The sequence below is a fragment of the Engystomops pustulosus genome, chromosome 3, assembly GCF_040894005.1.
Source record: "Engystomops pustulosus chromosome 3, aEngPut4.maternal, whole genome shotgun sequence".
NCBI lineage: Eukaryota > Metazoa > Chordata > Amphibia > Anura > Leptodactylidae > Engystomops > Engystomops pustulosus.
The window spans coordinates 52,184,296-52,208,679 of NC_092413.1; the positions used below are offsets into that span (position 1 = coordinate 52,184,296).

Consider the following 24,384-nt stretch of genomic DNA (forward strand, 5'->3'; position numbering starts at 1 on the left):
GGATGGCTCCTGAAGTGGCTGCTGTGGAGAGAAAAGGGGGTTATAACCAGCTATGTGATATCTGGGCAGTAGGCATCACTTCCATAGAGCTGGCCGAGCTTCAGCCTCCTATGTTTGACTTGCATCCAATGAGGTAAAGCTTATACAACTTTTTATGTTACAAAAGTTATTTTTTTTTAAAAGCAAACTTTACTACATGCTACCCTTGAGGTCTAAGACAGTGTCTCTTAACCTTATTTGAGTACCAAACCCACCAGTTTCATATGTACATTCACCAAACCGTTTTTTAGTGATAAATTAAATATCAGTGTATCTCAACCTCCGTGGCGGAGGCTGCGCTGAACCCCTGAGACCGACTCACTGAACCCCTAGAGTTCCATAGACCCCAGTTAGAACCACTGGTCTGAGATGATTTTCAATTACTATAACCAAATAACTACATTACATCACTTCCTCTTACCGTAGATACCTATACTCTGCTGAGTTTTGTAACTTCTCGGCTAAAATTTCACATTCCATTTTATGAGCCAAACCCAGAATTTGTATAATTTGTTTTTTTAATCTCCATTACATCTTTTTCCTCTTTTACACTTCTTGACAATGATATTTCTTCATTTCCATTGTTCTATTTATCTCCGACCCACTGCACCCAATAATTATTACAGACGCCTTACAGCTGATCATTGCAGCCTGGGACTATAGTAAAGCATTCAGAAAGCTTCTCCAGAGTTCAGAGGCATCTGTCTTTAACTATGGGTTATCTGCAAGCCGGGTGTCCTTAAGTAGGGGACCGCCTGTACTGCACTGACTTGGAGCAAAGGAGCTATGCGTTGAGATATTGCACAGCAGTGCTTGCCAGTATACAAAGTCCTGCTACAATCCTGAAATATAATGCACTTTATCTTGCTGCGACATAAAGATATGGTTATACAGCTCTCTAGACATTTTCGGGACATTTGGTAGCTGCAAAAATGCTGCCTAATTCTCAGCCCCCATAGACGTCTATTGTGCACGATCACACCGTGTCTGGCTGTAGTTTGTTATCATGGGAACGCTGTATATTTTCTGTTTTATTGCAGTTCTAGCAGAGTCGGTGAGAATCCACTCAATGTTCTCCACTCTCTAGAGCCTTGTGGTGTGGATCTTAAATCTGGAACATAACAATTTCCATTCATATTTTTCATTGCGGATTTCACCATTTGCCTGCAGCGTTTCTATTTGTTGTGCTCTTTCTGTGAATGAATTTCAGTCCAGAAAGAACATAATAATTTTATGCCTTTATCATCACATTAGATGCTTTTGTCACTGTTGCTTTTACTCCTCTTTAGACATTTATGGTTATTTGTTTTTCAGGGCCTTATTTTTAATGACAAAAAGCAACTTTCAGCCTCCAAAGTTAAAAGATAAGATGAAATGGTAAGGCACAGATATCCTCTTTTTATTCCTTGCACAAATATTTTCAGTCAGCCCTTATATTTTCTTTCCTTTTCCATTAAAGGTCAAATAGTTTTCATCATTTTGTCAAAATGGCGCTCACAAAAAATCCTAAGAAAAGGCCTACAGCTGAAAAACTGTTACAGGTAATGGTCTAATGTGATACTGTTCATTTTAGAAGTTTCTTTAACAGAAGAATCCCTTTTACATATGACTCTGCATTTGGTAGAATAGCAGGATCAAGCTCATTCTCATTTATGCTCTCATGTATTCCTGCCGTTCAGGATTTGGAAACAAGGAACTGCTTTGTATTGTTGAATATTTTGGGTAACTTTTACATACTTTGAAAAATTCGATATCCTAGGCAAAGTACCCAAATTCTTGTAACATTTATTAAAATAATAGGATGATAATGTCTTTCTCCTTTATTTTTTAATATGCACTTATTACAGATTACTGACAGTCCTGCTTGAATGGCCACGGACACAGACAGCGCTGCCTTTTACTTATAACCACTGAGCATTTTGCTGGAGTGATGTACAGATGAAATCACAACTTGTTTTATTAAAGGGAACCTGTCACCAGGAGACCCATTTTTAGCACTCCCCCAGTCCCCATAGAGCATAGTACATACACTGCCAAAGTGTTTTTGTATAAAAAATTGGTTTTACAGAAAAAAAAGATATGTTATATTGTACCTTTCATAAGCATCTGCTGTGTGACTAGGCAGTTGCCCAATAGGAGGGGCTGGAAAGGAGCAGTCCCCCCCCCCCCACCCTTGGGAAACATGTGATCTTTTCAAATATATGAATAACTCCCCACACTCGGGATTGGCTGTAGAGGAGCAGGGGGCGTCGCTAAGCTAAGTGGTCTGATGTGTGCCGTTTTCACTTTGCTGTATTATGGATTTTAAAGCTTGGAAATAAAGAATCATTGATTTTATCTGCATCTCCCGTGAAAGTGCTGGATTTGTTCTTGGATGCTATACTTGTTGTGGCAAACGCACCACACTGCTACAAAGCCAAAATATTTGCACAAATCAAGCACCAGGTTGGAACAAGATAATGTCATACATACATTTACATACATTGTAAATTAATAAGAATTGTAGCCTCTTTTCTAACATTACTTTTCCTTGCTTTGTAGCATCCTTTTGTTACACAACCATTGAATCGCACACTTGCTATTGAACTGTTGGATAAAGTGAATAATCCTGACCACTCTAGTTACCATGATTTTGATGATGATGATCCAGAGGTAAGGTTATACAGTCTTATAGTGTTTTTTTATATATGTATATAAATAACTGGTCAGCAAAATTGACATGAGTGTCTTCACTAAGATGAACATAGAAAGTCATATAAGGGTCATCTAAAACTTTTTATCTTAAAGTCTACATATTTTTTCTTAATGTCTAAATGATCTGTCCATGAAATTGGCAGCCAGGTTACGGGCCCCTCCCATAGAGGTCTATCACTCTGCTCTCTATGCAGTGGGGTAAGCGGCCCCCCTCTGCTTTCCTGCACCAGGCTGTGGTCTCATCAGGGTTACGGCCCGGGCAAGTACACGTTCATGTGCATGAGGCCTAAATTTAATCTATAACTGTATGATTTTTCTCCATTTAATGTAAACATCTTTCTTTGGCTTCAAAACACAGCAAAAAAATAAGAAAATGGCTTGTTTGTAACGAGACTGTAAGCAGTCTAAGGGACAATCCAAAGCTAAATTCTTCAAGATGTGTTCACACAATGCACTTGAATTGCATTTAGAAATGCATATCAAGCACATAAAGAGTGATTCCTTTCTGAACACATATGTGCTTCGACGTAAAGTATTGGCCCCGCAACTACTCCACATTCAGAACTTACTGCCTGTACGCATGCGCATAGCATTTTGATGCTATTGACCTTTACTAAGGATAGGCCTTCAATATCTACTCATATCTGTGAACAAAGGAAAATATATATAGCTGTCATTTTAACGCTAGTACAGGAATGGACTTTGAAGAATGAGAATAAAAAGTAAGATTGTGTAAAAGGACAAGACTAAATAGAAAAAAGCAAGGCAGCGGATGGACGATAAAGATGTTTTTCCAATACGTGTTAAGGCAGAAACACAAAACACCCCAAAGTAACATGATATCCACTAATACACAGCATTTAAGAAACTGGGCAAAGCATATACACAGTGTTATGCCAAGTGCCCGGCCTGTCTATATACTGATAGCATAGATTTGATAAGGAAATTTGGTCTGTTGTGTTTATTTTGTCATTATATTTATCATCTTTTTCCTCTGTTTTTTTTGTGTGCGTTGGTCCCTTTTTGTTTTTCCATGTAGTTTAAGTTTTGGGGTATCTTTTCTCCAGCATCTCCTCCTGTGCGTCGGGCCCCTCGTTTTGCTGCCCGTCCCAAGGTACAATTGCTTGTCCCGGCAAGCTGAGTGTATCACCTAACTATGACCCATATGCTGGCTTCCTAAACCCGCAGTAGCTGAGGCAGTATATAATAACCCTGCTCTTACCCAGCTTGTCCAGCTCTGCCCTCTGCGCTCATGTCATCAGGTCTGTAGATGAACTCCCATCCTATACAGTGATGTGGAATAGTACTAACCCGTTATTGCCTTCTAACTCCTAGGACAAATACATCAGTAGGCTCAGATCAGAATTTACCATATATCTGTTCATCCCTCCATGAAAATCCAATTATTTTGCTTCAGTTCATGTAATTTTCCCTTCATTTAAGCATAACTGAGTTTTTGTGTTGGAGCTGATTTTGTCATTTAATGAATTTATTTGACCAATTTATAAGCGTTTACTTGTATCTGATGTCTGAACACATATACATGTACATTTTACTACAGACCGCAAATCTGACGGTTTTATGGTTACAAACAGAGATGCTCCAAAAATCCTATAAAGAGACAACATAAGAGTCTACTCTCATATGTCAAATTTACTTCCTGCAAATAATTTCTACAGGTTTCACAGGTTGATCTGGATGAGCAGTGGATCTGCATGTGGATAAGCCCCATTCTCTGTGTTTGATTTGCCGGCTTCTAGTGCAGCATGACAATTATTTCTGATGATTTTTTTGGTTCTGTATGGAAATTTAGCAATTTTGTATTGCATGTGAATCCAGTCATACTTGGTTATTTTATGCACCAGAAACTTTATAACACTACAGAGGCTTTGAGGGAAATTTGTCAGAAATCCAGCAGAATGTACTAGTACCATAAGTAAAACGTAACTTTTAATAATTACTGATAAAATAAGTTCACAGTGAACCACAATAGTATGCACATCAACCATCTAGTCAGCAAAAACACATCAGAAAGGGAGCTCGTTCAGACCTCCAATATGTCTCGTCTGACACTGTCCCCATTAATACCTTACTGTGCCTTAGTGCATTCCTGTATAGCATATGACACGGTCATCATCATCTCAAAACCACGGACCAACATTAATCCGGACAGTAAGTAATAATAGGGTGGATCTTACCAGTCTTCAATGTGCCGTCTCCTGGTCGATCGGTACTGGTCCGGAGGTACAGGACCTATTAAGCCCTACAATCAGCTTGTATCCTCAATATTGCTCCCGCACTGACAAGGACGGTCCCAGTACTGTCCCTTACAGACCCTTTTAGTCCCTAATATGTAATCCCTACGCGTTTCATACGTCGTGTGACGCACTCATCAGGGGAATAAAGTAATGTAGTGGACTATACAAGTATACCCGAAGTATACTTATAATAATAAGTATGGCTGCAAAAGCTCCACATCAGGGGGTTAAAATGAATCAAAAAACAAGCAGTGGCCCGTCTAATACAAGTTATACTAGCATGGTGGCTAGATGTATTGGCATGAGGGGAAATTTGTCAAACGCCGGTGCACGAAGCCACGTCCCCTCCACACTGCATCAAGGCTTAGGCCCCTGGATGTATCTGGTGGCTGGCTGCACTGCCCAGTCAGACCAGACGTAGTTTTGAGCAAACAGGTGTTTAAAAAGTATGCAGACACATGGCAGGAACACTATTCCAGCAGCTGCGGCCATCTATGCCCCTCCAATCCCACATGGCATGGTGGTAACATGGTCACATATTAATCGCACATTCTGACAGTGCGCATAAATTCCCCCATCTATCACTAGATTTTACCCCAATAAACTATATGCCCTCTCAAGTAACTCAGGAAATGTCCTTTCTAGATTTCGCTCTTCTATGTTAAATTTTGCACAAAAATAGATTTAGTTCCTGCTTATTTGTTTTACAAGTATCTCCGATTCTGTAGATCACAGAAACACAAGCTGGATGTGATCAGAAAGATGAGATTCTTATATCTAGTATAATGTCAGAAGCATATTTTCTGGTAATATGTAACTGAAGAGAGATGGAGAGATTAATCTCATGCTAAATAGGACTCTTTTTGGTATAAAAACCCATTTTTATAACCAGCTTGCAACAAGTTACATCTTTTTAAACTGATGAAGGCTCTGGCCCAGAACCGAAACGCTTAGTTTTTATACAATATTTTACAAATAAGGTATGACTTCAATTGGCGCTGGCCCAGATCCAGCACTGCCAGACCCTCTTGACTGCTGTAAGGGAGATCAGATGATGCCCTGATATAGAGCTGCACCAGATCTCCCAGAGAGGAGAGGCTCCGTACTACTCTCTCCTCTCCCCGATGTCCTACAAGTCCAGGACCTGCAGTGATGTCAGAATCATGTGACTGATCACATGCCTCTTACATCACCACAGGTCTCATACTGCCATGCTGCACTGGGACAGGGTAAGAAGAAGGGAAATAGGGGAAATATGTGTGTGTATGTATATGTGTGTGTGGTTCTGTGTGAGTGTGTATAGGTGAGTTGAGTGTGTATAGGTGATGCAAAGTTGAGTGTGTATAGTTGAGCTGAGTGTGTATAGGTGAGCTGAGTGTGGGTGTATAGGTATGGATGATGCAGAGTTGAATGTGTATGTGGATGGATGATGCAGAGTTGAGTGTGTAAATGTATGTCTGTGTGTGCTGTGCTTTAGTGCGAAAAACAGGGATATTTTAATTGGTGAAAATATATTTTTCCTTTTTTTGGAAGCCCAAATCTGGGGTGCGTCCAATAGTAAGAAGCGTCTTATAGTCCGAAAAATATGGTACATACAGTACTTGGCTTTGCTTGTCCATGTGACAACCGACTTTTTTTTTTTGCATAAATTCTTATTATCTTAAAAGAAATGCTGGTATTTCAAGCACATTTTTATGTGGCAAGGATGAAGGGATAAAGTGGACTTTTTGAAAACAGACTATTTCAACCTATTTTTAGCACTGGCTTGGAGATGGAGCAAACAGAAGCTCCTGTGACCACCCCCTTATTCAGACCAGATTTTAATTTCCATGATCAGATCAAATTGTTTTTTATTTCATTTTATGCAAATAGACCTTGCAAAATCCACCCCCGGAAGACTTTTTAGTGCAACTTTGGTGCTCGTCTTGGAGAGATTTTGTTCTAATATAATGAATTTCACCTACGGTGAATGAGATTGCAAGAAAACAGATATTTGGCAAAATACTTTGCATAAAGTTTTGCAACGGTGCTTGGATAAATTTTCACATAGCACAAAAATGTTAAAATGCACATAGAAATTGTATCCATTTCTGTTGGAGGTGTATGAAGATACTGGAAGCAGACTATTAGATGGATTGATGACTGTAAAGATGTCCATACATCTTCTACTAAAGCATACCCAGGTCATTTATGATGTGAATAAACACTTCTGCCAACCATTCATTCACCATATGATGGTTCATGAAACAGCATCTTTGTAAAGTTTATAAAGTTTTTTTTTCTATAGTTGCAACAGCTGAAAACTAAAATTGTTCCAATATACATTCATTACCGTATTGCTGCCGTTTCTCATTTCATGCTCTGCTCATCTCATGCTCCTGTTTTAGCCCTCTCTCGTCAGCTTGGCATTCTGGTTTCTAAGAAGGATCCATAGAGTGAAAGGATATGCAGTGTACGGACTAAGCGGTCACAGAAGGGTTAGGGGGTGGGCTGTGCACTGAGCTTGTTCTCACCTCTGCTCAGTTATTAGAGGAAGCGGTAGCAGCAATGTTGTGTCTGCTCTGTGTAATCTCTATTATGATCCATAAGTTATCCCTGCACACCAACAACTTTTCTCTAGGTTTTGACAATGCTATAGTCAGATCAGTGAAGAGAAAGGGAGCAGGATCGACGATATTGTGCTGGTGAACATACCACTAGATTGGCAGTACAGTCACAAGTCCATTAGACTTGTGAGATATAAGACATAAGATAAGTCCTCATAAATTGGTAAAGCATTTGATTTATTGTGGATGATTTACAAGGGAGTTTTGAAGAATCGGCTTGATTGATGCATGTGTCACATTCCATATAAAAGATCTTCTTGCCGATCTTCTATGTATCAAGAGTGTAGGATCAGTTCAGCAGTCTGATACGTAGGATAGAGGCCATTTACTTTTGTGTGCTATGTCTTCTCCGTTCTTTTTACTCCCCATCCCTCACTGTCCATTGATGAGGGGAGAGTGATAGCAGCTGCTTAACAGCCTGGCTGACACATCCATATTAGCCAGTAGTGTATATAGTAGCCATAAAGCTGTACTAGATTATAGGTATATCTGTGTATATATGTGTGTAACAATCTGTGTGCTAGAACTGCTAGTGGTATAGTTTTAACAATGGTGGTTTCCAGGAATGTTTCCGGTGCCAATGACTCGAATGTCGAATATTCATTGTTCAATTCCTTTATTGATAAGCTGTGTAATACGTGTTTCAAGCCTGAGCTAGGCTCTTCCTCAGTTACGGGAAGCTTCAAGATTCTAAGCTTCACGTAACTGAGGAAGAGCCTAGCTGAGGCTTCAAACACGTATTACACAGCTTGTCAATAACGGAATTGAACAATGAATATTCGACATTCGAGTCATTGGCACCGGAAACATTCCTGGAAACCACCATTGTTAGGAGTTGACGGCCGCCTAAACAACTCAACACCAAAAGTGGTTCCACTGACTGTACAACCAGGATAGGTGAGAATAATTCTCAGAACATCACCTATTCCAATTTTAAACATTTTTCACACATGTTACCCCGTATCACCTCTCTCTTTTGTTTTGATTTTATTATATGCTAGTAGTATCTAGGAGAGCCCAGTATATGAACCCTAGGGGAGCGATCGCTCATGCAATGCACTAAAGTACTACTGTATGCTTTGATGGAGGCTCAGAGACTCCCAGCTGTCATGGCAACTAATCAGAGACCCCCTGATAATGTAAGTGGAGGTGCTGCATGGCCACAAAATATCGGCGCCATATGAAGCCACTGTTTAGGAGAAATGGTTTGATAATCTGCCATGATTGTTACCAGCACCGTTTGCGGCAGTTAGCAGCAGGTGTCTGCTGCATATTATAGAAGATACCTGCCCTGTATGGAGAGGGCTCAGTCTGTATCAATAAAAAGAAGTATTTTTGTAAATAATTAATTTAATAACAAACAAACATTGATTTCTTTCTTCAGCAAATTACTTTGATGTGGAATTTGGCCTGTATGGATATGTTGGAAAGTTGTGATGCCCCCAGGAAACAAGATCAGGAATTTCAGACTTATGCAAGAGTTATGACAATGAATACGTTTTACCTGGGGTCGGCATTGTTTTGTAATCTAGAAGGATCATGTACAGTCATGATATAAAGTACATTGTATTTGAATGTGGTTTTTACATATTGGGACTTAATAAAAAAAACTTTTTGTCCTTAGAAGGTCTTAAAATTCTGTCCAATCGCTAAAGCTTGGCTGAAACTGCTCTGCACAGAGAGCGTGCATCAAAGCCATAGATGTAGTTTAAAGGGGTTGCACTCAACTTTTGTATTTGCTTCCATCCAAATTTGCTCAATCTCAAGTGTATGAGCTTTAAAGGGGTTATCCCAAGTATTTGTCATCCCTTGTTGATAACAAATACATGCCGGTGAGGGTCCAACTGCTGGGGCACCCACTGATCACAAGAGTGCAATGAGAAGAAAACAAGAACAGCGGGAGGACGGCGCCTCGTGTGATACCGTCACAGATGCGGTGTAAGGAGTAAGCAATATTGCTCACCTGGTTACCACTTGGTGGTATGCAGTGTATAATCCAAGAGATAAGGTCCTCAGGGTCCAACACGTTCCTGCAGCTCCACAAAACCCCAGATGACAGGTACCATCGGCCGATGGACCAGTAGTGGAAATGTACGAAAGGAGGAAAAAATCGGGGCTCAAGTATTGGGCGCTGGACGGCCTGAGTTGGTGGAGTGTCTACACCAGCAGATGTATATGACTGATTCAACCCACACCAAAAAAATTAGGCAGTGGACAGTTTTATTGAGTTAAAACTACAAGTGCTTATAAAAATGAAATAAAATGAAAATGAAGCAATGGAAGCTTAAAATATATGAATATATATGAGAATTGGTCCAGAAAAGTGACGCGTTTCGGGAAAGAAATCCCTTCTTCTGACTAAAAATGGACATATCAAATGGACATAATCTACAGATCTCTCTCTGTCTCTCTCTGCACATCATGCTGTAGCCCTTCCCCCACCTTGTCATCAGCACTTTGTGTTCTGTGCCGATAAGCTATTAACACTTATTGCTCACACAGCACAGGCTATAGACTTCATGTAACTGGTTACCTTCTGCCACTTATTACATGTCCCCTGCTCCTCCATGTGATGGAAGCTGCCTGGCTGTCACCATATACATCTTGTATGTGCACTGTGTAGTGTTTAGTGGATTTACTTGTGGAAAACTAAATTAATTTAATGCTAAATTGAAAGAGGACACAGGGAAATATTGGGATCTGTGGGATGGCTAACTGGCTTCAGCTTGAGGGCATAGACAGACAAAAATTAGTCTTCACCCACTTCACCTCTAGTGAGAAAGATTTTTGTCAAACACTTTAAAAACAGAATATTCCATAACTTTAGAAAGAAAAGGACGAGTTTCACAAAGTAGGCATCTTTCTATTTTTAAAGGTGGAATCACATATAATAATTTGGTAAAATAAATTTAACTTTACAGTTCTGAATCATTTCAGTAGTTTATGCTAGTTTATTTGACATCGCCTGGCTCCCTACCAGCAGCATGTGGCGAGTCTGTGTCAGTCTCCTCTCCTCCACCCCACTTCCTATCATGTGCATTAAGCAGGCGGGAGAATGGGATGGTGAGGAGGAGTGAGATACAGGCACACATGGGCTGCAGCTGCCCCTCCACTAGGACTCCCTACACACTGCTGGCAGGGAGTCAGGCCATGTGATTTAAACTAATATACTAATTAGAACGCTACAGCATAAATATGGACACAAACTCTGCCAGTTCCGACCTTTAACCTGCCCGATATATGCCCAAAGTGGCATGCAGGTCGTAGAACCCCAAAAGTGGCTTGGATAGGGAGATTTATATGGCAGAAAACTATATACTTGTGCTATTGTGTCAACATGGCGCACGTTTACTAAAAATAATGCGAACTGTGCATGGACAGAACTCCGGCTCCACAGACGAGCTGTGTGCTGAAGAGAAGCCATAGGAGGGATCGAGAGAGGCTACTGTGGCATGGCGTAGCCGCAGCTCCCTCTCCACCGCACGGCTACTCCACAATTTGAATAGATACAACAAGATTTTTATTAATTTCTGGGCCACTAAAAGTTTTATTAAAAAAAAAAGTACATGGCTGCCATGTATTAGAGGAATTCTTGTATTCTAGCCATAGTACCCATCCAAGAACCTTTCCTGCACATGTGCAGCTTCCCCATTGAAACATCACTGGCAATAGTGATCTGAAATGTCTAATTCATATTCTGTTATAGGGAAGTTACACAGATTTTGGTTCTCGGCTGATGAAAGTTTATAGCCTACGCTTAATATCTCTTTAACCTGGGCAAATAAGGTGCTTTTACATCTGTTGAATAAAGCACCCTGTAGTGACTGGCAGACGGATACCAGACAATCGGACGTCTTCCTTGCCACTGCGGATGTTTTCTGAAACCTGTGCCATTATTTTGCTTGGAAATTGCTCCGCAAAGGTATCATTTCTCCCTTAAACCTCTTTCCATCCAAGTACTTAGATATTAATCTGTCATTTTGCAGTGTCTTCTCCTTGTCATTTCTTGCCTGCTTTGGTAGGACATGTATTATTATTTGATTTGAAAGCCCATTTTCCTGAAGTGCTGTAACAAATAATACACCCATACCCAGCTGTCAGGCTGCATTGTGTCCCTGTATATTATTACAAGCCGCAGACCTTGAAAATCCTGTTGCGGAAAACTCAATCATTTTTGTTATCGAATCATTGAGAGTCTATTATTTTTGTTATTTTATGTGCATGAAATAAGGTTACTCTTCCAAAGTCTTATTTCTGTTTTCTCCATTTCTCTCAAAACACAGAGCAAAGCTAATCTATGTTTTCAAGTATCATGAAACGAAATTTGGAAAAACTACCGTAGGTTGTTTGAGGATACATAAAACTATGTTTATTTTAGCTTCGAGCTTGAAGCAGGGAGAAGAAAAATAAAATGTTATTCAGTCAACAAATAGCAGGAAACAAAAAAAATCGGAATGGTTGCTCTGGGCTCGTCAGTGAGGTTCGATGTGTGGGACGGGAGATAAGGTTTGGAAATCCAACTATTTGTTTATGAAAATGGAACGATGCGGTCTGTATTTCGGTAATAACAATTTATCGAGACGTCTTAGAGCAAACTTCTGTGCAGCAGGATTATGTACACTTTTGGGATAGAAATAAATCAGATGCTGATGAAGCAGACTGGTCCACTCTTTCCTAAATTCAGCAATATACAACCAAGCAATTATTATTACCTCCGTAATATTTCACCTGCAGTGAAATATTGATGCAGGAAGAAGTGTTATGAATAAGTTTCAGATGCTTTGTGGGTGTTATTTCCAACTTGCCATCATGTGCTTACAGCTATGACAGCAGTCCTTATCCAATGTAGGGAAATCCAGGGATTTAACCCCGAGCATCAAACAGTGTTTTTTTTGTAAATTTTTTTGGTCCCCATGTTCATTTTATAAATTTTTTCATGTGATGTACAATGCTAGAAATATAGCATTTCGGTCATTTGGGTGCTATTTTCCACTATGGGGATCGCCGCCTTCTTTTATTTTGATAGATTGGGATTTTGGGATTCGGCGATACCTAACTTTTTTGGTTCGGCGGTTGAAGAGCGCTAGTATATGTAACATTGGGGGAAAAAAACAAAAAAAGTCGGAACTTACCTCCAGCGCTCCTCTACACAGCACAGCTCCGTCTTCCTCTGTCCTCAGATTCCTTGCACTGCCGGCAGAGCCAAGCCACACGCACCCACTTTGATGATGTTATCAGGTAGCGACGCAACTGCTTCATACCGGGTGCACACGGCAGAGAGCATAGACGTGCCTCTTCGGCATTGCAGGGAATCTAAGGATAGAAGAAGCCAGAACCATGGGGTGAAGAGGAGCGCGGAAGGTATGTGATTTCTCTATTTTAATGGGGCCTCCAATGTGGACATTTCATATGGGGGGGGGGAGGAACACTACCGGGACATGTTATTAGTGAGGGGAGGCCGCTGCTGGGACATGTTATTATCAGTGAGTGGAGGCCGCTGCTGGGACATGTTATTATTAGTGAGGTGAGGCCGCTGCTGGGACATGTTATTATTAGTGAGGGGAGGCCTCTGCTGGACATGTTATTAGTGAGGGGAGGCCGCTGCTGGACATGTTATTAGTGAGGGGAGGTCACTACTGGACATGTTATTAGGGAGGGGAGGCCACTGTTGGGACATTATATTAAAAAATAATAGCGGAATTTCCCACCTTAGTCCTATGGTCCTATAGGTGGCATTATATGCTTTGGGGTTAGGTATGAAATGTTTTTGGGGCACACAATTTTATTTTCCAGGGACCATGGTAACAGGGTTAACTGGCCCTCCCCCTGGTAAAAAAAAAAAATTGGTTGCAGCCCGCCCCCAGATACAAAAAGGTTGGGGACCACCGCTTTAGGGTACTTTTACACTAGATAATCAAATTGTTCCTTCCATATACAGTACTGCAATACTACTGTATTGCAGTATATGGCGTTTTTATATAGGATTCATTACAATGTGCCACTGGTTCATTGTAACAAATCGACTGAAACCATGCAGCCTTGGATCTTATGTCACGGGGAGCGACAATCTCAACAAACATGGCGGTGCCCATGCTCTGCCGTTTCTTAAATGTCGCCGGCCGCAATCATGGAGTTAATACCGATTTCGGGTATTAGTGGTGTTTCCCTTCACATGCGTTACGTGTAATTAACTTACCCAAACGAAATACTTCATGACCGTCTGCCAATATTTAAATACAAACATGTACAGCACTGTTTATTATTAAGGGTAGTATAAGCTGTGTCAAATGTTGTACCAGTACCTTTCTGGAATGTTGAGAGATGGTTCTGTTACTTCATTTAGCGCTGGCATGACCAGGGTGATGTCATCTAAGGTCCTTTACCCAACATTTGCAAAATCTACCTCATGAAATCACAGCATGCCTTGATGGAGGTACGGGGAGTAGTTGAAGACCAGGCAGACAAGTTGTGATTTCATGTGAACAGATACATACATGGGGTAGACTTTACAAATTCTACTGGGTAAAGGACCTTAGATGACATCCCCCTGGTCACATGAAGTGCTGAATGCTGAGAGGGCATATATGGGAGGGGCCAGCTGAGCAGGACATGCTCTGTCTGATGCCAGGTAATATAAAATAAGGTACATTGTAATGGGGTGGGAAGAGGAGGGTGGAATTTATATTATGTATCTGCACTGCCTTTTGTGATATACTCACTCTGTTTTGATGAAGATACATCAGTTATAACTGTTATTCCTATTTGCTGTATATGGTAAACTAAGAAAACTAATATATGTTTTCAAAAAACAATAAAGTACATTTTTCTTGTGGATGTGATGGAAACTATATGTAGATACAAGAAGGGTGGCATTTAGTTATTAGGGCTTTATGGGAATTTGTCACCCGCTGTATTTGTGAAAATGTGCTGACAGGTTTCCATCAACTCTATCTCTCTCTTATCTATACACTTGTATATATTTCTCTATGTAAATCACCTAGAGCGCGGCCCAGTCATTGTACAGGGTGGAAGACAAATGGCTGGAGCAGCAACCTCTCCCACTGCCTTGTCCATTGTAAAACCTTGGGAATCAGGTGATATAAGTAATGGTGAGATGTGCACAGATAACAGGATCCTCGTAACCCTAATGTGCCCTTACAGGAAAGGACACCCAATTCCAGTGAATGGCACATCTCTTTCCTATTGGCAGGTGAATGAATTGTGTACGTTGGATTTAGTTTTAAATGTTTAGAGGAGAGAAGAGGAATGCATTTTTGGTTAAGAACCGATGGTTGAGTTCCATTGGTTATAATGTATGTTGTAGAGCCCCGCCAAGGGTATAAACACAGCCCTATTCATTTTTCAGTGTTTCCCAAATAACCTTTTACCACAACCAATGGTAAAGGTTAACATATCACTGGAAGTTGTGTAAGTAGCAGAATTGTAGGGATGTGATAAAAGGAAACTGTTTAGGTGCCCTTTCTAACCTTTCACCTAGGCACTATTACCTAATGGGGCATTGGTTTGTCTATCAGTAAGAGGATTAAGCGGTAGCAGTTTCCCTTTTAAGTTATTATTTCTTCGCAGTAGGAAACGTCGACTTTGGATTATAGAAGCCGGATATAATCACATACTGGTGAGCTATGAACGTTTCCCAATAGTAATCAATCTCCTGCCGTGTCCTCATCTTCCTCTGTGAATTTACTATATTCTTTATGGATGAGAAGAGTCATTTCCGTTTTTTTTGCACAGTTCTGATGTACAAGCTTCACACTTAAAATCATCCACAATTCATGGATTTTTCCAGCTTCTCTTTGGTTGAAAGCTGCCATATTTGCAAGGCCAGCAAACTAAAGTTTTAAAGCAAATTTTTTAATTCCGTTGTCAATTGAGCAGGAGATTAAATCAGACAATGCATATGCATATACCATCTACAAAATACAAAACAGTAGTAAAGAAGCTTCTCTGTGACCTTTTTCTAGAAAGCAGTGTATCTGAAAGCATTCTAAAGCCCCTCCACTTCAGACGGATAAGGAGGATAATGATTAAAGGAAACCTACCACCTTCAAATTGTACTTCTAAGCATCACACACCGTGCTGGAGCATATCTTCGTTATTTTTATTATGTGCTGTAATGCTTTTAAACACTTTTTCAATCTTTATATTCGAAGCAGCTTTGGCGCACGGTGGTACGCGCTCGGCGCATCAAGCTCGCCGTCCGCATGATGCGGCAAGCGCGTACCACCATGCGCCAAAGCTGCTTCGAATATAAAGATTGAAAAAGTGTTTAAAAGCAATACAGCAGTTTATGGAAATAACGAAGATATGCTCCAGCACCAGCTCACCCTGCACGGTATGTGATGCTTAGAAGTACTATTGGAAAGTGGTAGGTTTCCTTTAACTCTTCATATGTCTATAGAATATTTTCCTTTATAATTCAGCTTCTGAGGACATGAGACTATTTAGGGACTGTCAGTAAAGTTAAGTCATCAGACACTTTATCAGGTAACTTTTATTTCTCAGCTGTCAGTGGATAACTGAACAGAAAGCTGATCTACACAAACTTCTTAGCCCCTTAATGACCCATGACTGAACAAGGTGTTCATGGAGAGGGCACAGGCTGCATACAGGGTGGAAGTTTGCCTTATTATTGAGAAAACACCCCTGGCTGTTAACCATTTAAAGAAAATCTACATAGTAAACTAGGGACACTGTATCATAATCTTCTTCTATTTGTTTTATCCATGGGCTCCTTCCTTCTCAAATCAAGTTTAAATTATGCTAAAGAATCTGAAGAGCTCTGGTGGGTGTTTCCAGAGCCCCTCAGTGCTTTGGCTTCACAGGTTGTTGCTAGATTACACAGGCAATGGGAGGGGGATACGTGTTCTGGAATTCACTTTTTTAATGATGTTCAACATTACATGCTAATGCATGAAACATTATAATAGTAGAATAATTTAGTGTCAAGGATAAGTTATTTTGTTCAACATGAAATTAACTCTTTGATCCTTAGGAAATCACTGTCAAAAATTGGTTTTGTATTCTGCACAATAAATAATTTGTTTTGGGAACAGAATGTCATAAAAGTAGTTTTTAAGCTATAATAATGGTTTTGTAAAGTGGTGTTTATTTCACTTGAAATAAAGGGACCTGAATTAGAAAGTTGAGGTCAGACCCTTGCCGGGCCTTGCCTATTATTTCATTTTGCAGTATCAGGCCTTATTGAGAGAATTTTTTATTATAGTCATTTTACTTGTCTCTTTCAGCCTCCAGTTGTCGTTCCGCACAGAATTCACTCGACAAGTCGGAGCGTCAGAGAGGAGAAGACGCGTTCAGAAATTAACTGTAAGAATCTATTGCTATATTCTCAAGTAATCTGTTATCACCATCTTTTATTGGTTTCCTTCCCACATGCATTACTATACGGATGCACCACTTTGTTATTCTCTGTAGCAGCAAAATATTAAAAAAAATAATAAGTACTGAATTCTGGATTGATAAAAGATTACAAGCTCCTACATTTCTGTTTACTCTGAAGCCCAAGGGCCACAATATGTCTCCTTCTTGCGCTGTCTGTCATTAAATATTAACTTTGCCTGAATAAATACGTGACTTCCTCAGGTGTTCTGATCCTCCAAACTATCCCATGTATATGAAATCTTTTGGAATTCATCATATCTGTACAGACACAATATTGTTGACTGCACATTTACATTGCCATAAATAGAATTTATACTGATGGATTACACGTAAAATGTATAGATATGCAGAAGTACAGTATGTACCGTGGTCAGTCTACAGTGTAGTGATCTGGCTGTTGGCTCTTCCACATCAGAAGGTTTGTCTCTGAAACGTAAATGGTGATAGTTGTAAGATAGGCCTGACCGACAGGTATGATTTTCTATATTAAAAGAATATAAGTGTGTAAGATTGTAAGTCCATTCCTCGGCCTGTGTGCCATTGGGATGTGAGGTCCACTCTTACAGCACAAGTACTGCACAGGCCGCAAACAAAGGCAGGAATAGGACCTGCTCTAACATTTTTGAGCTCACACATGGGGCATTGGAAAGTAAGGCCCAGCGTAAGAGCCCATAGAAAGACACAGCACCATGTACTAGCAGTTAAAACAATGGATAGCACACAGTCTTAAAGGACATCTACCATCATTTTCACTAAAAAGAAACCTTAAATGCTGTGAAAACTCTCCAAAACACCCTCCATCTAAAATACAGATTTTTTTTCCTCCATTATATTCTATGGAAGCTGTCCCCTATGAGCAGTCCACTCCTTTAAAATATTAATTTTCTGCTCAAAGAGGTTTCACTCTCTATGCAAATATTTGATTGTCTAGTGCAGAATATTGTTTAGTGTTTTAAAAATGTTTGCCGCATGAAAATACTCGTGGTAGTAGATAGAATATAACACATCTATGGACAGATTACGGTATATAATCTCTTCCTTATTGTAGTTGGCCAAGTAAAGTTTGATCCACCAATGAGGAAGGAAACGGAGCCACATCATGATTTGGTGAGTAATTTGCAGTCCTATGTTGATCTCGCTGACTATTCTCCCTCCCTTACTGTCACATCACAGTGAATCACCATTAACTATGATATGGACCCCACCAGCACCTTCCAGGTTTTTGTTGCTGCTGCTGCTGTACTAGATAGACGGGACACTGTGTCGCTGTATGGAAGCGCTTATACGCCTCATGCAGATTACTATTGGCAGCACACAATGTCAGTGATCTATTCTTCTGCTCTTATTTAGCTTCTTGCTTTTTCCCTTTTTTGTTCTCTCAAAAGATCCTGCATGTGGCAATTGATTTAAGAGGAAGGTCAGACAGACTGCATCCATTGTACTAATGCTTTTTTCTTTTTCTTTTACTTTGTGTTTAACTAACTCTTTGTGGTCAATTTGGAGAATGCTTCAGTGATTTGGTTTCTTTCTCTTCCATTTATATAATATTTCTCCAACTAAAATTCAGTGATGGAAATCTGCAGTTCCTGCTACTAGCCACTAATGTGTTGTATCAGCCAGTGCTGGGCTGGTGTGTTACATGATGCACGCTATATAGAGTGAAAGTGTTGTGCTGTCACCTGGCCAGACGCTTGCTTATGAGATTTATTTTCCAGAGCCTGCAAGTGATATTCCCTCTTGTATATGTGCCGCTTTCAATCACTGTAAATAACTTGGGTATCTGTCTGCTAAACAGCTCGACAGGGACGATTTTTTGGACAGTGCAGAAGAAATATACTACACTGCAAGATCTAATCTGGTATATTCTTTTTCTTTGTCAATTTTACCTTTGTGTCTACTTTATTGGCCTTCTAACTAGTTTATATGTTGTTCTCTTGTTGTTCTGCACAGTATGGGATGTGCTTTAGTCCTGTGTTGTTTACCATACACAGCCTAAAATCTGTAGTACGTTCTCTCTTCTCCTTCCTAATCCAACAACAAAAAAGTTTACTTTTTAAATATAAAACAAAATGCTATTTAGTACTTGTACTGTGCTCTATCACCGTTTCTACTAGTTAGCCTCTGTCCTGCACTTTCTGTCTCCCTTGTAAACTAGTAACATTTTCCAGAATAATCTGGCTATATAGTCAAGTAGTTGGTTTCAGAAGACCATAAGATATTATCTATTGTCGAGCTGCAGATGAATACTCTGGGTTGCATGTACAGTAGTGGGCACGATAAAGCTCTCTAGCTCCAGTTATATTGTGATGAATGAAGATGAGTGGCATGTACAGTGTGGTATAGGTACAGGTATGATTGGATCAGCTTTATCTATTGCGGCTTGTCATACAACCTCCGGTATTGAGTAGCGAGTCAGAAAAGTCATTGAGGTCGTAACCGATTGAAGCTTAGTTATTCATACCGGGTACAAGTTCAGTGAGTCTACTACCAAGATGTGTTTTAGCAAAAGAATAAAGTTGGCCACATCAGCTTTTTATGAACTATCCTTTCTAGAATTCCCAACCCATATATTCGGTTCTGTAGATATGCCATAGGTAAAAAAGGCAATGCTAGAGAGGATATATCATACTCTTCCTGAGGGGGCTGCTAGTTTAGTGGGGTAAAAGTAGGTGACAGGTTTCCTTTATTACAATCTTAACTCGTATGGAAGTGTCCCAAGTATCTCCTAATGGTAAATTTGGGAGGGTGAAGGGTCAGGCTGTTGCATTGCAACCTTTTTGGTTTCAAGGAAGATACCTTACCACCCATAATGTCTTAATGGCTTATTTATCTCTACCCATGCACAACATATGCATACTCAAGACAGCAAACCTTAACATGTGACTGTTGTTGCCAGTTACCTTAAAGGGATTGGCCACTAATAATAATAAACTTAACTGGGGTAAGTACATGACCCTACTAGGGCCACATTACAGTTTGTCTGTTGCTGATGGTAGCTGTGGGTCACATGACCCCAAGGCAGCAGGACTCTGAACTTCCTGTGAGTTCCTGTGTCCTTCTTGTGGATGGAAAGGAGAATGAATACATTACTGTATGCACACCCTGTCCATGATAACTCTAATATATATGGTTAGAGGGGTTTGTGGAAGTCCTTGGCACTCTAACCACTAACATTGAAATGGTTCCAGTAAAAGGTGCATGGCTTCTTCCATCCACTGGAAGCCGACAGGACACGGGATGTCACATGTCTGCAGCTCCCGCTCACTATTCAGACACTTTACCAGGGTAAGTACAATATGGGTGACCCTAATAGGGGCTTGGACTTACCCAGATGAAGTTTATTATTAGTGGCTAAACCCTTTAATTAACATTTATTGCTGCAGCAGTCACAAGTCTGTCATAGTTGGTTGCCAGGATCACTGAGATCAGAATTAGGCTACCAATATCACCTGGGATATGAAGATAAGCAGCCCATGGTTATTTTATTTTCCTCCTTAAAATCATGTGTGGTTTTGCAGCTCATATTCTCTGCAATCTCATTTTAATTAAATCTTCCATCAAAATCGAGCATAATAAACCAGGGACACTTATTCTTAGATCCAGGCACTGTGATTGTGTTAATCTTATATTATCCATTGCTTCCTTTCTTCTTAGATCCAGACACTGTGATTGTGTTAATCTTCTTATAATATCCATTACTTCCTTTCTAATAAAATCAACTTTTAAAATTATGCTAATGCTGGCAAATAGCATATTTATCATTATAGAGTATATAGTATGCTGAAATTAATTCCAGTCTCCCTGCCTTCCCCAAAACTCTCATTTCTAGTTGATGCAGTTTTCCTTGTAAGCCCTTGATACCACTTTAAGCAGCACTGACAGAAGTCATGTTCATGAGAATGTCACATAAGATTGGATTCCCTGGGTGGCAGCCGAACAATCTCTCACGTTTGCAAGATTTTTACTTTCTGCAGTTAAATTGTGACAAATAGTAAAAGCCTCAAAGAGACAGATTTGGGTTCATTCCCAAATACACAGGTGACCTTCTTAGCCGGGACATAATGGTTTAAACATTAGTTACGCAGTTTATAGCGAGGAGGACTTGGCACGAATTATGCCAGAGGTCAGGTACAGATCCAGATACACCGATGCCCACTGGCCATTTATACCAATATATTAGGCCTCCAAGGAATGTGTACTAGTCATCTTGAAACCTTGTAGGCTAGTCTGAGCCTTACTATTTGGACAATGTTTAGAAAAAGTACAGAGCAGGTGAATTAATGAAATCTGTAAATCACATTAAATTAAAAAAAAAAACCTGTATAGACTACAAATTTGCTTGTCAGGAAAAATCTGTTTCTTACTGATAAAGATCCTAGATGTGACAGGAATTCTAGCAGCATGGGGCCCTAAGCAGCGTAATTGTTTTAGGCTTCCTCTACCTGCCCCTAGGTTGCCAGCTTTACCCATCTATTACGTTACTAAATTCTTAAAAGGATACTGTAACATTGAAGATACGAAGATTGTTATTAAACATACAGCATAACTTGTGGCTTGATTGATTGAAGGGAACCTGTCATCAGGAGCCTGATTTCTGGATCCCCATGTTCCCATTGAGCAGTGATGGCAAACCTTTTAGACACCCAGCGCCCAAACTACAGCCAAACCCCACGTATTTTTCGCAAAGTGCCAATGCGACAATTTAAGCAGTAACTTATTACTCCCTGCTCATCACAGGTTTAAACTGTATAGGCACCTGAGGAAACCAATACAGTAGAATGAAGGAGAAGAGTCCTGGGCTGTCTGGAACTGCAAGAGGCCTTGAGTCCTGTCTGGAGAACTCTACCCTGGTGCTATAGGTACTTGCACCCGTGCTATAGGTTCGCCACCACTGCCATAGAGAATAGTGTTCACATTGCCAAAGTGTTTTTTTCTTTTTTTTTTATAATAAAACTGTCTTTTTCCAATAAAACGAAAAGTTAGATAAAAGTCTACCTTTCTCTCTGGAGAGCAGTGTCCCATGGGAGTGGCCAATGAGAAGTGGTTTCTGGTGACTGGTTTCCTTTAAATTCGTAGGAGTCCAGGAGGAGGTGTTTATCTGTGATAATTAGTCATAGCCATAACTTTATGCATGCTCACACTGACAGCCCCCCAAGTTTTTGGGTGATCATTAAGCGTAGAGCTGGGCCTAATGCTCAGAAATAAATTTCCCAATTCTTTCCAGATGTTAAGGATTTTTTCAGCTAAAACAGGTTAATGGCATATTCATAGGTTGAGTCATTAGGGCCATTTCGTTATTACTATTCTCCAGGTTGTGGTCATACGTTCTACTAGCGTTGCATTTCCTATTGCCACACTAGCGCACGGTAACAAGCGGTAACCAGCACCCCTATGTCTTCCAAGTAAACAAAACAACTATCGATCACAGCGTGTCAATGGAAATGCATAAGCAATCTGGCCATGCTCCGCCGTGGAACGTCTCACTGAACAGATAACAGAAGTCTAACCCATGTGTTAAAGTGTCCATTGATTTCACTGGACCTTTAATGGTTTCCGTTAGTATCCATATGCACCACCTTCATTAGCCTTTCCTCATTTGATACGGAAAAAATTGAGACGATGCAACAATTTTCCGCTCGGATAACTGAAGCAGTAATGGAAGTTATGCTTATGGACATTAATAGAAGCCATTAAAGGTCCATTGAAATCTTTTGACATTTTAACGGATCCGTTAGACTTGTGCTATTATCATTTTAGTGATGGAAGGTAACCAAGGTGTATACTGGGCCTTAGACTGGGTCAGTGGGGTGTGATGCCCAGCGCTCTGCTGATAATTTGTATCTCTTCCACACACCTGTACTACAGAGTAGATGCTGTTAGTAGACTGTAACGTTAGTTGTATTGACTGGGGTGATTTAATTGCTTACTATCAGTGTGACATGGAGATGCAAGTGACAAATAAAGCCCTTCACCTTTGCTTCTACCTAGGGGCTTTTCTTCCCCCTGCCAATAGTGTACATGTACAGGATTTCCAGGTCTATATTACATGTACTCACTTATCAGCTACTGGGGGCATCTCCTTTTGTTGCATTTGCTGATCACTTGCATCTTATAACTATCATAACCAGAGTTGTTTTGCATGTTTTCCTTTCTGGCGATTCTAACTAGATCCCTGGGTGAAAGCTTATACATCCATGTTGCTTTATGCCATATATTAAAAACTGATGGATATTTTGCTTTACTTTTAAAGTGACAATAACAATACACAGTAATTAAAAAATAGAAAATGTTTTGCATATAACCTTTATTATTTAAATAGAATTAAAATATAGTATTGAAATGAAGGAGCAGCAAACAGAAGGAAAATATTACTTTATACAACTGGTATTAGTGCATTTCAAAAAAAATTCCACCCCTAATGTTACTATGAGCTGAAACCCTATGGATGGAGTTTTGTTTACAGTGCACTAATATTCGGTGTATAATGTACCCTTTTCGTTCTGTTCTGTTCTTTATTGCCTGCAACATTTTAATGCTATATTTTAATTCTATTTAAATAATAAAGGTTATATGCAAAAAAGTTCATTCTATTCTTGCATTACTCTGTATTGTTTTTTTAGGGGGATGTTATGTTTTGCCCAACACATACCGGTATATCCCTAATTGTTTTTGTATTGTATTTAGCACTAAGTGCATGATACAATGTGCAGGTCCTGATCCACAGTTTCTCTTCACCCCTATATCACTTAACATTTGTATTCAGTAATCTAGATTCTTTGGTTTACATGGGGCGCTTTCTGTTGTTGTTTTTTTTTCATTATCTTTTGCCACACTTTACTAAAAAATTTTAACATATTTGCTGAATAATTCTAAAAGTTCCTGTAAAGTATGATTTTTTTTTTTGTTTTGAATATTCAATATATGGTGGTGGAAGAAATGGAGAAAAGGGATAGTTGTCGTACATGTTATGGATAGAGATTAAAGGGGTTGGCCGCTATGAAAAAAACTTGAAAGGAAGAAAGTACAAGACCTCAGTACGGTCATCCATAGGATCCTTCCCCTGATAAAGTTTGTGTAAAGCTGCTGCAGGTCAGGTTCCTGTGTCCTGCTGCCTTCTGGGGAAAGAGGGGGGTGTACAGACATTAGTGTGAATGTCTCTGATACTCTCCTCCAACCACTGGTGTGGGAGTGGTTATGACAGAGGGGGCGTTCTAGTAATGTCTACACATACACCCTCCATCCGCCAGAAGGCAGCAGGATATTGGATACAAGAGGTCCCAAATCCTTCTCTCGGCACCAAGTTAAGTAAATTAAGTGTAATAGTGGCCAACCCCTTTAATTTGAAAGTTGGCTTTGGAGGTACACTA

The 24,384-nt window shown here is 40.0% G+C and overlaps 1 protein-coding gene across 6 annotated transcripts in view; it reads left to right on the forward strand.

Moving 5' to 3' along the window:
- Positions 1-24,384, forward strand: part of MAP4K3 (mitogen-activated protein kinase kinase kinase kinase 3) — a 185,355-nt gene that overhangs the window by 107,010 nt on the left and 53,961 nt on the right. For 2 of the 6 annotated variants that reach the window (XM_072140746.1, XM_072140747.1), the window contains exons 9-16: positions 2-133; positions 1,354-1,416; positions 1,499-1,580; positions 2,581-2,691; positions 3,773-3,847; positions 16,864-16,942; positions 18,066-18,124; positions 18,813-18,875. In XM_072140746.1, the coding sequence (XP_071996847.1) occupies positions 2-133; positions 1,354-1,416; positions 1,499-1,580; positions 2,581-2,691; positions 3,773-3,847; positions 16,864-16,942; positions 18,066-18,124; positions 18,813-18,875 (664 nt within the window). The remainder of the gene's footprint in view (position 1; positions 134-1,353; positions 1,417-1,498; positions 1,581-2,580; positions 2,692-3,772; positions 3,848-16,863; positions 16,943-18,065; positions 18,125-18,812; positions 18,876-24,384) is intronic. The other 4 variants (XM_072140750.1, XM_072140748.1, XM_072140749.1 and 1 more) reach the window with 3 other exon arrangements.